This window comes from Mesocricetus auratus, unplaced genomic scaffold, assembly GCF_017639785.1.
Source record: "Mesocricetus auratus isolate SY011 unplaced genomic scaffold, BCM_Maur_2.0 Super-Scaffold_100047, whole genome shotgun sequence".
Classification (NCBI taxonomy): domain Eukaryota; kingdom Metazoa; phylum Chordata; class Mammalia; order Rodentia; family Cricetidae; genus Mesocricetus; species Mesocricetus auratus.
This window is the reverse complement of record NW_024429224.1, coordinates 1,315,100-1,329,992: the sequence shown is the minus strand read 5'-3', so window position 1 is coordinate 1,329,992 and position 14,893 is coordinate 1,315,100. Positions and strand designations below refer to the sequence as shown.

At 46.5% G+C, this 14,893-nt stretch overlaps 1 protein-coding gene across 5 annotated transcripts in view; it reads left to right on the top strand.

Annotated features, from left to right (window-relative positions):
• The window catches only part of Ttll11 (tubulin tyrosine ligase like 11), a 244,964-nt gene that overhangs the window by 42,957 nt on the left and 187,114 nt on the right, over positions 1-14,893 (top strand). For all 5 annotated transcript variants that reach the window (XR_005873187.1, XM_040735695.1, XM_021234061.2 and 2 more), the window contains one exon: positions 2,573-2,706. Coding sequence is in view for 4 of the 5 variants with exons in the window: in XM_040735695.1 (XP_040591629.1) it covers positions 2,573-2,706 (134 nt within the window). In the remaining variant the exon portion in view is untranslated. The remainder of the gene's footprint in view (positions 1-2,572; positions 2,707-14,893) is intronic.

Below are 14,893 nucleotides of genomic sequence, written 5' to 3'. Positions count from 1 at the left end.
AAACAGAGGGGAAAGAACTCCCGAAGGACTAGCTTTATACAAGGACATCCATCCCAAAGAGGCAAGGTGGTTCATCCTGTATTCAACATGCCAGTGACTAGAACTCGCAATTTTCCACTTTGCAAACAGCAGTTAATTAACTGTGATGACACAGCAGCCTTGGAACCCTGGGGAGCAGTGCTACCACACCCTCTGCCTTGGACAGACAATAACCTGCCAAGGCGGCAGGTAACTCCAGCCAGAACTGACTGACTTTGGGCACTTGCTGTGGCTTCACATACACCCTGTGACTCTAATGCACATTTCCCACGCATGCCATATCCCTAGAGTACACTCCGGTGGATACCACAGGAGAGAATGCGCTAGAAATGCAGCATAAACAGAACTCATGATGGAATTTATCTTGTCTGTGTCGCTGTATTAGATGTTATTGGCTTTTCTATGCATAATTTTCTTTGTCCAAAAATACATTTCACAAATATTCTGATTTAAGTAGGTCTTTGCTTTGGTGGTTTTGTTTGTTTGTTTGCTTTTGTTTTTGAGACAAGGTCTCTCTGTGTAACCCTGGATGGCCTGGAACTCACTAGTCAGTCTGGCTGGCCTCAAACTTTCTGTAATCCTCCTGCCCGCACTACCGGAGTGCTGGGATTCCAGAGGCATGCCACAACACCTGGCCCTGCCTTTGCTCTAAGAGAGCCCCAAATTGTCATTTCTTAGCTTGCAGGCAGCAGGTTTTCTACTGAGATTCCAGATGTGAGACATGAGGTGGCCCAGGGCAGTCAGGGGCTTCCCTGTAGCGAGGAGGCTGTGAGGTGGCCAGGTCAAGCACTGGCCGGGGTAAGAGTGAGTCACAGGGTGCCTTGCTGGAGAAAGGGCTCAGACAGGCAGCCTGGGTGAGGCCCCGCCCCTCCCCACACCATGAGGGAGCTGCTCTGCTACAGACAGCGTTAGCCTGCCATTCATTCAGCAGGTGATGTAGATAGCTCCAGAGGGAGCAGTGGGGGCGTGGGGAAGTGACAGCAGGGACCTGAGCACAGCACTGCTGTAGCCTGGAAGTCACTAGGGGCCAAAGACCCCTTTAAACCAAGCTGGGACATGGGCTAGCTCGCATTTTAGAAAGGTCAGCCAGCAGGGCGCTTTGGAGGCAGCTGAGCAAGGAGAAGGATTCAGGCGAGAATAAGGTGAGCTATGATGGTAAAGGTGGAGGAGCAGATGGCCAGGGAAAGCTTGTTTGGCAGTTGTAATGTGGTTCTTTATGTGATGATGGGAATCATGGTTATCATTGGTGCTAGGACTGAATAGTGCTTCAAGTATGGCTCAGTTTGTGACATGGGCGAGGCTGAGGACCAAGCTGTGTGCTCTTTGTTGACTCCAATGGGATAAGACCCATCAGGCCCTGTGACTCCAACAGAAGAATTCAGGGCTCAGAGTAAGGCAAGGCAAGCACTTGGTATCAATAGCTGTGACTTGAGTCAGGTGGCTTTTGCCAGTAAACAGGGGAATTGCTGCCAAAGGAAGTGTCTAAGGGTAGACCTCAGTGAGTTACCCAGGGACACAGTCAGCTCAAGAGTATGTTGAGAGCTGGCAGGAGCCCAGTGCAGGCTATCGTCACAGACAGGAAGACCCTAGCCCTTTGGGTAGGCTAGGAGGAATGGAAACAAGGTTGGAGAGAGGCGAGGCATGAGAGAGAATGAGGCCAAAGCCCTGTCCAGCTCCTTGTGTGCCCCAGGTAGCCCTAAAACACAGGGAGCAAAAGATAAGCTATCGACACAGAGGTCAGAAAAACACATAAAACCTGGGCTGTAGAACACACACACACACACACACACACACACACACAATGAGAAAAGTGATGGACAGCTCCTGAGGAATGACACTGAAGGTTGCCCTCCAGATGTACAACCATATATACCCAGCTACTCACACAAGCACAAGCTCACAGGTACACACACAAACACACATAAAGAACAAAATGTCCACATATTTTTAAGTGAAACATTTTGGTTCCCTCTGGGCAAATGAATGAGAGCCGGGAGATGTCCAAGCCAGTACTCACTCCCAAAAGTACTAAGCACCACATCCCCCGTAACTAATGCTATCAGCTGTGCTGTGGATGTTCCCCCTTCCTGTCCTTGATTCGAGGAGACAGATTTTATGCTGAAAGGCGTGTGTTTTTCTATTTTATACCTTCCGTAGTCATGAAAGATTAACACAAAGCAGCTTAATTAAGTTTCCCAATGCCACCAGAGTCCACTAGATACTCTGGGGAACAGGATGGGAAGCATCCCTGAAATAATGTGCACTGGGGCTCAGTTTTAAGTGCGAGATAGAAAGAACTTCATTACCCACAAAGACAACAAAGGACAGTCTGGGACTTGAGGCTCAAATGGAAGCAAAAGCTAGTCCTCTCACGTTTATAGGGAAGGGAAATGAGCGGACCGATTCCTCTGTACTTTAGTAGATCCTGCTACTCTGAGTCTCTGCGGCCCGAGAAGGTGACCATGCTGGGTGGGAGGCTTTAAAAGTCTCTGTGGCCTGCCCTGCTGAGCCTCACTGCTTCTCCTCTCCCCAGGAATGACGGAGATGGTGCGGAAAATCACTCTGAGCAGAGCGCTGAGGATCATGCAGAACCTGTTTCCCGAGGAGTACAACTTCTACCCTCGCTCGTGGATTCTGCCTGACGAGTTCCAGCTCTTCGTCGCTCAGGTAGATGGCACGCCAGCCTGGGGCCCTTGAGTGATAATTATGCTGTGACTGCAGCTGTGTCCCTGGTCCTGTGTGCTGGGAGCTGGGCCAAGGGGGCACCAGGAAGTTGAGCGACTTGCTTGTACACCTGAGTGTTGGCAGCCATCGGGGCAGCTTTCCGAGTGGAGCAGGCAGGGCGACAGGTAGGTAAATTGAAGTAGCAGGTGACAGAGCAGGATCGCGGAGATGGGGAATCAGCAAATTGGGAAGACGAAACAGGTGTGGAGCCCACAAGTAGAATGGGCCATCTGGGGGGAACCTAGAGGGTGGGCTCTCCAGCCACCAGGACACTTGGGCTGCCTAACGACCAGTGAGCAGGACTAACAACCCGACACGGGAAGCCTTCTACATGTCCTGCCTTAAACTTGGGCCAGCATCCACTTTCCAGTCATCCATCCCTTCCGCCTTGAAAGCAGTGTGTTTGCGCGTGAAAGACTCTGGAGCCTTGCTGCTGGTTTGAAATACTAGTGGTGGGGAAGTCAGACTCAAAATCAGTGTTTAGTTTAGTTTTTGTTTTGACAAGTTCTGCAGAGCCTGCCGTAACTATCAACTACAGGGTAGCTGCAGTAAGCCTTGGTCCTTCTGGGACAAGTCAGCTACTTTAGCGTTTTTTACTGTAGTCTAGGCATTGTGCTAGCAGTTTACCATGATTTACCTTAACCATAGAACTGATTTTATGCCATCAGTTTTATGAATATTCCCATTTTATGATAAAAAGACTAAGGCTTTGAGAAATCATGGAATCTGATCAAGAAGTAAGATTTAAATCTAGAGCCAACACTGGGGCCTAGAGTCTGTTTGAATGGCTCAATGTTGTTTTGGAGTCTAATATGAAAATCTAGAATTTGAAATAAGATTAAGATTTACCAAACATAAAAATAGCTTGCTTTCTGGTCAGTGGGACACACAGCTTTAAAACCAGCACTCAGGCAGAGGCAGGTGGATCTCTGAGCTCAAGGCCAGTCTGGTCTACAGAGAAAGTTCCAGGATGGCTAAGGCTACACAGAGAAATCCTGTCTTGTGGGGAGGAGGAGAAAGAAACAAAAATCCCAACTTTCTCATTTTTAAAGAGAAGCACGGGGCTAGAAGCTCAGTGGTAGAGCCTTTGCCATATGTGCGTAGACCCTGGGTTTGGTCTCCAGCTTTAGAACCGATGCATGGATGGATGGATGGATGCATGGATGCATGGATGGATGGATGCATGGATGCATGGATTAATGGATGGATGGATGCATGGATGCATGGATTAATGGATGGATGGATGGATGCATGGATTGATGGATGGATGGATGCATGGATGGATGCATGGATGGATGGATGGATGCATGGATGCATGGATTGATGGATTGATGGATGGATGGATGGATGCATGGATGGATGCATGGATGAAAGGTAGGCACATGGATCTGTGGTGTTTACTAAGTCAGGTGTATTTATTATGTGTAAAATTTGCTTCAATAAAATTAATTTTAAGCAGCGCTTCCATTTGCACCCATAGCTCTGCTCCCCCTTCCCTTCTGGTCTCTTCAACCGTCTAATGATTCAGCAGTGGAGTTAGTTAAACTAGATCCAGTTGCATGTAAGACCTAGTGAGATGAACATGCCCACCATCCATCCCCAAAAGCCATGTGTGCCTCCTTGTGGTCAGATCTCTCCATTCTCAACCCTCTTGCTGTAGACAGAAAACCGAAGTCAATAGTGCTCGGAGGCCACCCATGTTTGCTGCATGGATCCGTCATCTGTATTTTTATTGCTGACAGGTGTTCCATTATACGAATATACCACTATTTGTTTATCCATCATGCATTTGGGGCATTTGGGTTTATTTCCAGATTGGAGATGAGGTCAAGCCACCCAGACTATTAAGCTGTAGGTTTGTAGGTTCATGTGGTCTCGGGAATCTTAGGGTCATGCTACCTTTGTGAATTTCCAACTGTCTCACCTGCAATTCCAAAGCTGCTGTTCCCCATCCCCCGCAGTGACTGCTGCAGCTGCTACATTCTTGACTTTGTGAGACCTTTTAGATGTTCTGATGGGGAAAATCGTATTGTTTTCAGTTCTCTTTTTCTGAGATGGGTCTTACTAGAATTATAAGCATGAGCCACCACACTCAGATTTAGTTACGCTTCCTTTCTATGTATCTCATGATATTTGAGAACTTGTTCAGGTTCTCTTTTTCACCCTCCTCCTCTTCGCTCTGAGGCAGGAGACCTAGCTGTCCTGAACTCCATACAGAGACCAGGCTGGCTCTGAGCTCACAGAGACCCACCTGTCTCTGCCTCCCCAGCGCTGGGATTAAAGGTGTATTTCATCACGCCTGGTAATATATTCAAATATTGAAAAGTTAGTTATCGTTTGTGTGTGAGTGTAAGTGTAGCAGGCATGCATGCACCATGGTGTTATTAAACAGTCTGCCCCGGTTAGGTCTGGCCACCTCAGTAAGTCAACTAAAGGGGACAAATCAAAAATTGCAAGCAGAAAAAACCCCGAAAGACATTTATTCAATGAGGCCCATTGGGAGGGGCAAAGAGATTCAGCAAACCCCTCAATGGTCCTGAAGTGGTGAGAGCAAAGTTTAAGAGAGGGCCTCGGATGTGCACAAGTCGGCAGTCCTGACGAAGTGTGGTCTCACCTGCCCCTGAACCCGCATGGGCTGGGGCTGCAGTTTCAGGTTGCATGGTGGTCTGACAAGTTGTTAGAACTGTGTCGCATCTCTTTCTGAGAGACAAGCTCACTTCTGGATGGTTCTTTTCCTTCCCCCAGAATAAGATTCCTGGGGAAATTCCTATTTCTTTGGGAGGGCCCATTGTTTTGACAGCTGGTCAGATGGAGTGACCTGAGTGTCTCAATAGAGCATCTTCATCTCTACCAGGCCTGCCCGTGACAGTGGCTCTCATTGGGCCTGTGACAGTGGCTCTCATGTGGCCTGTGTGAGAGTGGCTCTCATGTGGCCTGCGTGACAGTGGCTCTCATGTGGCCTGCCCGTGACAGTGTGGTTCTCATGTGGCCTGCCCATGACAGTGTGGTTCTCATGTGGCCTGCCCATGACAGTGTGGTTCTCATGTGGCCTGCCCGTGACAGTGTGGCTCTCATGTGGCCTGCCCATTACAGTGTGGCTCTTGTGTGGCCTTTGTGACAGTGTGGCTCTCGTGTGGCCTGCCCGTGACAGTGTGGCTCTTGTGTGGCCTGCCCGTGACAGTGTGGCTCTTGTGTGGCCTTTGTGACAGTGTGGCTCTCATGTGGCCTGCCTGTGTAACAGTGTGGCTCTTGTGTGGCCTGCCTGTGTGGCAGTGGCTTTTGTGTGGCCTGCCTGTGACAGTGTGGCTCTCATGTGGCCTGCCTGTGTGGCAGTGGCTCTCATGTAGTGGGCAGAGGTGGTTCTTTCTTTCCACCATGAATTGAACTAGGGTCTCTATTGTAGGGTTTCTTCCCAGCTGAAACCTTAATACAATAAATATTCCAGTATGCTCTGCTTTGGATACTGCTCAGATGGTTTTATATTTTGCATTTTTATTATAATTTTTGGTCTTCTCTGCTTTTCTTTAGAATTCTCTTGCTTGTGGGCTATTTATAAATGTATTGTTTAGTTTTATAATTATTTTGGTATTTTCTAAATACTTTCTGTTATTGATTTCAATTTTACTTTGTTAATGTTGGAAATTATTTATTATCTCAGGCTCTTTAATTTTTATAAGACATGATTAAAACCTATATTTACATCTTTATTGGTTAGTGTTACTGTTGGTGTGGGCACTCAGGCCACAGCGTGTGTGGAGGGCAGAGGACAATGCTCTTTGGGAATATGTTCTTTCTTCCTACCTTGTGGGTCCTAGGAATTGAACTCGAGCTGCCAGGCCTACAGGCAGCAGTCTTTTCCTGCTGCTCCCTCAGTCTTTTAAAAATGGATTGAATTTTCTTGAGGCCCATATGTTATCTGTCGTGGTGAACATCTCATGTACACTTGAAATTATTTGTATTCTGGCACAACTGATGTAGCATTCTATATACGTCAGGTCTAATTAGTTCTTCGTAGTGTTCTATCTTCTTTTACTGATTTACTGCCAGTTACTGAAATTTCCAACTATGGTTGTAATTGTGGTCCTTCTCTAAATTCTGTCCATGCTTCTTAAATTCTGTCTTTGCATGTGTTTCAAAATGTTCGCAGTTTAATGATTAGATTTCTTTATAAGATGATTTATTTGTCCTGAAGTCTGCTTTCTGTAATACTGACAGGCACGTCCCGTTTTTATTGACTTAGTATTTCCGTAATAGACTTTTCTGTTCTTTTACTTTCAAACTATTTACATTTAAAAGAGTGTTCTTTTGTCAAGAGCATGTATATAAGTTACTGTCTTTTGCCTGCTTGACAATTTGTGCCTTTTATTATTGTATGTAATCCATTTGCACTTAGTGTGCCATATTGTCTTGGAATTTAGGTCTAGACTTTTGTGTTGAATTAAAATTTTACTTTGTCTTTTCTTTAGGTTTATTAAATGTATCCATTTAAAAATGTTTTTACTATGCTGGGTGGTGGTGGCACACGCCTTTGATCCCAGCACTCGGGAGGCAGAGGCAGGTGGATCTCTGTGAGTTCAAGACCAGCCTGGTCTACAAGAGTTAGTTCCAGGACAGCCTCCAACGCCACAGAGAAACCCTGCCTCGAAAAACCAAAAAAAAAGTTTTTACTCTTGTATCCCTATCGTATAGTTGATGGCTTAGAGAGCATCTTTGAGCTTATCATATTTACCATTAATTTTTACCATATTCCTAAGAAAATCCAAACTGCTTAAAACTTCACAGGCCTGTCTCTATCTTAAACCTACATGCTTTTGCAATATATTTTACTTCTAATTCTGTAGCATATCATTATTCCTTATGTTTCCAAATGGTATATGTTTTGTTTGTTTGTCTCAAAATGTCTAGCCTGAAATCCCAGGACTGTGCTCCACACCCAATGAAAAGCTGCTTTTTTTTTTTTTTAAGAACATGGGAACCAAATACATTTAGCTTTGATACATACCACATACCTTTACTGTCCCCAGCACTCTGAATTTTTTCTTTAGGTCTGGGCTCCCTCTACTTTTATTTTTGTTTGACCAGCAGGATTTCCATCAGCATGCTTTTTTTGTTAACTAAAGTATTTAGAAATAATTTTAGACTCATAAAGTTAGTACAGCTCCCTGTAGCCTCCCCATGTATATGTACACAGCCACTGAAACTGGGGATGAACACTGATGTACTATTAAATAGTATTCCAATGTCCCCTCTGGTATGGGGTCTCATTGTGACCCTGGTTTGATTTAGTCATCATTTCCTGCTGTCCTTCTTCAAGCTGCCACGGTTCCCCCCTCTTTGGCATTCATGACCTTGATTTTCTGAGCAGTATTGCCAATTTTTGTTGTTTCAGAAGGATCTTCAATTTGATTTTATCTGATTTCTGTCACAGTCTCGTTTAGATTACACATTTTTTAAAACCAAAATTAACACAAAACAGATGCTGTGACCTCTTCAATTCAGCATACCAGAAGGTGTATGATACCAAGGTCATATTCCCGGTGGTGCTGGTTGAATTAGTTATTGCAATGTCTGCTGTATTTCTCTACTGCAGAGTGATTATTTTAATCTTTGTAGTCACTATGTCTTGCAGGGATATAGATCTTTTGGGACAGCATGGATAGCCTGTTTGCATGATATTCTACTCCCACTTGAGATTATTGTCAATTTCATTATCAGTCTGCCCCGAATCCCATGGGGACTTTGAGTGAGATTGGGTTCAATCTTTATCTCATTTGAGTAGAACTAACCTCCTAACAACATTGGATTTTCTGATCCATGGACATGAGTCATGCCTCCTTCAACCAAGGTCGTCCTTAACTTTCTCAAGTCTTTGACCCCTGCACGTTGTTGAACAGATGTGATGAACAGAAGAAGCAGACATCCTCCCGGGTTTTGTTGTTGGTAGTTTTTGGCTTTTACTATTTCTAATGTGAAGTGTGTTGTCCCCTTTATCTCTTATCTGCACCAAGGAATGACTTCTTTCTCTGTGTCTGCCTTAAGTACATTCTCCTTTATGATCGACTCTGAACACTTTGCTTAAGATGTGCTCTGGGTATCGGTTTTCCTCTTGTTTCTCATGTTTGAGACTCATTAATTTACATGTGGATTTATATTTTTCATTATTTCTTCAGGTTTATTTTCATGTCTCTTTTCTCATTTGCAGACCTATTCCACATAGATTAGGTCATTCAAAGTTGTCCCACAGTTCTCTGGCATTCCATTTACTTAAAGAAATTCTGGCTGGGTGGTGGTGGTGCATGCCTTTAATCCCAGCACCTACCTCTGGCTCCCAAGTGCTGGAACACACATGGTGGAAAAAGAAAAACAACTCCTGTAAGTTGTCCTGTGACCTCCATATGTATGCATGGCATCTCTCTCTCTCTCTCTCTCTCTCTCTCTCTCTCTCTCTCTCTCTCTCTCTCTCTCTCTCTCTCTCTCTCTCTCTCTCTCTCTCTCTCTCACACACACACACACACACACACACACAAATGCAATAACAATTTTGTGGGATGTTGGGTATAGGGAATCTAATCTGAGTCTTGGAGATTATTGTGTTCCTATACAAATTCTTAAACATTGCTACAGGATCCAGTTAAGTAGTCTTAGAAATAGCTTGCAGGTTTTCTTTCTAGAGCAGTATTCAGCCCACAGCTCTGCTAAAGAAAGAGTTTTATTCTTGGTCTACCGGGCACTCCATGAATCCCAGTGTTTCTCCTCCTGGCTGGTGAAGAAATGCTATTCCCAGCCCTGTGTGAGTACCAGGCACCTGCCACTGCTAATCCCTTCCTGTGATCTTCTCTGCCTCCCTCGGGGGCACTGATCTGTGTTTGGCTGACCATCAAGGGAGCTCTCCGGGAGAAGCGACCCTGATCAGACTCTGGAGTGCTTTGCTTATCATCAGTATTGATCAAAGCCTAGAGTTGCTGCTTTTCTGTTGTGATAAAAAATGCTATGACCAAAAGCACCTTAAAGGGAGACAGGGTTTATTTTGGTTCGTTGTCCCATGGGGATATAGTCCATCGTGGTGAGGAAGGCAGGGAAACAGGGGACACATGGTGGGAGGGGCAGGGGCTGGGTGATCATTTCCTAAGGGTTCCATTGCCTCCCAAACAGCACCACCAGCGGGGCACCAACCGCTCAGGTACAGGCGTCTATGGGGGCAGCTTGTCCAAATCACCACAAAACCTAAGCAGTGTGTTCAGAAGCACAGATTCATGGAACAGCATGGCACACTGGAAACATGAGCAGAGGACACGGTGAGCAGGGATGCCGAGCCGTGAGCAGGGATGCCGAGCCGTCTGATGTTGGCTGGGTTTAGAAGAAGATTTGACAGTAGACGAACTGTGAGTTGAATCCACTCAAGACCATTCATCAAACACAAAGCTTTGGATGTGTCTTCAGCCCCTGCCACTGAGAAGTTGGAAGCCAGCCTGGGCTACATGGTGATACCTTGTTTTCCAAAGCAAAGCACCATTTACTGGGGAAGATGGGGTGTGTTCAGGGTGTTGTGGCCATAGAAGGGTTCCCACGAGTCAGAAATCAACTGTTAAACGCGTATCCTTTCAGCCCTTCCCTATCTGCAGACAATGCGGGTTGGGACAGGAACAGGTTCTCCTTGACAACATAGGGTGTGCCGAGCCCTGCTCTCCATTAGCTGGTGTTTGCCCCCACTCTGTACTTTCCACACCTTTTCCCGTCAGTGCTGCATCACGCTCCATTACGTGAGGAGAGCATAACTTGTGCTAGGGGGTTCTCATCCTTGTTAAACAAGTAGCATTATAAGGACACCCTCATGGGGTGCTGGCATTTTCTTCAAATAGGCAGGTCATCCCTGTACTGAACCCTGACATGTACTTTCTCAGGCAAAGCTGTGTGTGTGTGTGTGTGTGTGTGTGTGTGTGTGTGTGTGTGTGTGTGTGTTGGGATGTATGTGTGTTGGTGAGTGGGTGTGTGTGTATTTGTATGTGTTGGGATGTGTGTGTTGGTGCGTGTGCATTAGTGTGTGTGTGTGGTAAAGGAGGTGTGAGTCACTGTAAAACAGTAAAGAAATCTGGAACTTTGTGGTTTCTTGTGTGTATTAGTAGGGAGTTCGTTTTGTCCATGCAAAGGGTAGACCCAGTTTCCCTGCTGCCCGTGAGCAAAGTCCTTACCCAAATGCAGTCAGCAGGTGGCGGCAGTCGGAAGGGAGTGGCTGCTCAGTAGAGATTTTTGTGAAGGCTGGAGGAAAATGAAGGCTTGCAGTCCAATTTTAGCAGATGGCCAATCAAAAAATTCCCTGGAGTTCTTTTTCTTTTTCTTTTGCATATGGTCTTCCATCTGCGTATTTGAGAAAAGTACAGTTTTGTTATCAAAACAGCATTTATTATGGTGAAAGAGTTTGTATTTCTCAGCAAAGACTTTATTTTTATTTTTAGTGAATAAAGCCAAAATCCTGTTCAATAATGTCTTGCAGCTTCTCGCAGAGAACCATTGAGCGTGAGAGCTCGGTTCCCCCTGCAGTTGCCTTCCTAAGTTAGCACTTATGATTCAGCGCCCCAGGGTGGAGCCAACGCATTGTTTCAGAAAACAGAGGGCAATGCTCTCCACTGGGCTTAAAATGGGAAAGTAAAGCTCTAAGTGGGTCAGAGTAAAGGCAGGAAAAAAGGAAAAAAAAACCATGTGTCTTTTATCCAGTAACCTTCTGGGGAGTTAATTACTTGCATGGTTGTCTGTAAAGGCTAGCTTTAATTGTCAGTGTGACACAAGACTCACCCAGTGAAAGACTGTATACATCAGGCAGACCTGTGGCATTCCACTGGGGAACCGTCTCAACTGTCTTCCTTGATGTGGCAAGACCCAGCCCACTGTGGGCAACGCCATTCCCTGAGCTGGGGGATCCTGAATGTCCAAAAGAGAGCAAGCCAGCTGAGCGTGAGCGAGCACATGCACACACATGCGTTTCTTTCCCTCTGCTCCCGGCTTTGAATGTGTCTTCAGCCCCTGCCACTGAGGTGCCCCGCAGCGGTGGCGTGTAGCCTGGAACTGCAGCAACCTGCCTCCCTCCTCCATCTTGATTTTCGTAAGGATGCATTACCACAGGTAATCAGTGAAACTGGACCATGCCCTTCATGGAGACAGAATGCTGATGTACCTGGATTCGGGTCACCAACAGTTTGTTCAAAATATGCAGTTTAAGCTCCTTGACTTTCCTTGGAGAGTCCTCCCCACCCCTGCAGCCTCACCTCACACAGCCCCAATTTCTTCTACTTACTTACTCTGTGACTTGCTGTTCTTGTGCGCGTGTGTGCGTGCAAATGTGTGCATGTGTGAGCGTGCGTGTATACACCAGCGGACAACCTCTATGTCATTCCTCAGGTGCATCCACTGTGGTTTGTGGGGTGGAGTCTTTCACTGACCTCAGCCTCCCTAGTGCTAGATTACATGTCATGTGGGCTCTCTGTGCTCATCTTTTTTTAATGGGTTCTAGAGGGTTGGATTCAAGTCCTCCTGTTTGTGAGTCAAGCATGTTACCAACTGAGCTATTGTTTTTCAGCACCATGCTTGGTTTTTAGACAGCAGTCTCTTGATCTCCCTGTGTGCCATGTGTTTGCTGAGAGCTTGTGACTTCATCTTTTGTGTCACCTCTAGCTCTCAGTACTGTCTTATCAGTTTATTAGGTAGCTGGAGATGGCTTTGAACTCCTGATCCTCCTACATCCAGTACTGGGTGCTGGGATGGCAGGTATGTGCCTCTACACCTGCCTTAGTCTTGATAATTTTTTAAACCCCAAGCTTTTTCTTTCTCCACCAGGCTTTCTCTGCCCACATGTGGGGCAGATGCCAATCTCACTGCACTGTTTTCTGTATGGTACCTGAGTTAGTGACTGCATTTCCTTCCCTTTTCCTCCTGCTTCGAAGTCTGATGGACTTATTGATCATCTGCACAAAGTGTGTCTGCCTAATTGAATGGAAAGGTTTTATCCCTTGGGAGGTTGGCCATTGATGTTGGCCTCTCTGATCAGCATGATCTCCCAAGAATGCAGAACAGACTTGGGCCACTGGAGTCTTAGCAAAGTAATGCCATCTAGTGAGATGCCCAGGCAGTCACTCACTGGTCAGCCTGCCCTGGTCTTGTCCATCCTCCCATCTGCAGCAAGGGAGGGGTCAGCCATAGAGAATGGGATGTTATCTGCTTTTGACACATAGCATTCCTAGAGGCTGATGCTCATAGTGGTGGTGTCGAGTTAAGAGACTGGAGACAGAAGTGAGGGGAACCCAGATATCAGAGTAGATGAACCCAGATATCAGAGTAGATGATTCAAAGGCATGACTTCATCCCCCATCTGCTTCAAATTTCCCTTTTTCATTTCCAAAAATAGATTGTCACCTCCTGCTGAGATGGTTAATGCTGTCCCTGGTCCCTGCTTACCAGCTGGTGCTTTTCCTAGGATGATGATATCATCTCCAGCTCAAATTGCTGCTCCTCTTTGGACCTGAGAAAGTCTGCCTAGGTCCCCTGCATTAGCCCAAGTGACAGCTGGCACCTGTGTCATGCTGACTGGGAGCTTTTCATGCACATGGCCTGTTTTATCTTCATTCAGCATTGGCTGCTCCCATCATCTGCTGCTTGCAGAGGCAGAGGTGAGGGGTCAGAATGGCAGGCTTATGCTCCTATATATGTAAATAGGGATATGTAGCTTCCGCTGGACTCATGCACCCACCCCTGTGGTAGACATTACTGAGCTCTACCTCCTGCCAAGTTCCAGGACTACCAAACAAGCTGAAAATGCCCTTGCCCTTGGGTTTCTGCTGGAAGGGTGATTGATCACCCAAGCATCCATTCACCCACCCACCCACCCATCTCTCCATCCCTCCTTTCTTTCACTTGAGAATTTGAGGTGCTGATCCTGCTGCCTTTCCATGAGGTTCTGGATGTGGAGTGACTTCCCAGAGTCTTGTGGCCTCTGATGACATGTGCCCAGGACTTGGACACACTCTGGACTCGGGCATGATTTCTCTTAGTCTCAGAAGACATTTACATATACAAGAGCACATATATAAATGCCCAGAACCCAGGGGAGGTCACTGAGTGTGCTGCTAGCCCCTATATGAATTTGACACAAGCTCGAGTCATCAGAGAAGAGGGAGCCTCAATTGAGAAAATACCTCCTTAATCTTGGCCTGTCAGCAAATCTGTGAGGTATTGTTTTGATTAATGATCAATGTGGTGCCACCCCTGGGCAGGTGGTCCTGAGGGTCATAAAAAAGTAGGCTGTGCAAGCCAGAAGGAGCAAGTCTGTACACATCATTCCTCCATGGCCTCTGCCTCCAGGTTTCTGACACGGTTTCCCTGAATGATGAAATAAACCCTTTCCTCCCAAGTTGCTTTATCACAGCAATAGAAACCCAAACCAAGACACTGGTGATGGATGGTCCAAAAGAGATAGAGCAGCGAGCTGCAGAGAGCTCAGCATGGGCATTGTGGGTAATACAGAGTGTGCAGTGTGGGAGATGGACTGGCCAAGGAAAGCTCTCACGCCAACATTGAACCTGAAATAAAACAGTGAGCCAGAGTCAAGGGACCAAGGTTCAAGTCTGCTCTATGTCTTCACTGACCATGGGATACTGGAAAAGTACCTCCTTCTGTTTCACTGATGCTGAAGACTAGAACATCACTAAGGTGTCTGCATTCTGAGATCAGACGAGATCGGGCATGTTCAGGGTTGTATGGCCGGAGACAGGCTCCTGAATTCTGATCTGTAACTCTGTGGGTTTGGGCTTTCACAAAACTTCCTACTGGAACTCTGCAAACCACTGTTGTTGTAAGGTTTCATGTGGGGCACCCAGGACCTCAGGTAATCAATCATCTTGTTAATGCTGGAGTCTGCAGCCCGGAACTTGCAGAGCCCTGGCTGATGGTGAGAGCTGCGGGAGAGCTGTAGATGATGGAGAGAGATGCAGGAGAGCTGTAGCTGATGGAGAGAGATGCAGGAGAGCTGTAGCTGATGGAGAGGGCTGCAGGAGAGCTGTAGATGATGGAGAGAGCTGTAGATGATGGAGAGGGCTGCAGGAGAGCTGTAGATGATGGAGAGAGCTGCAGGAGAGCTGTAGCT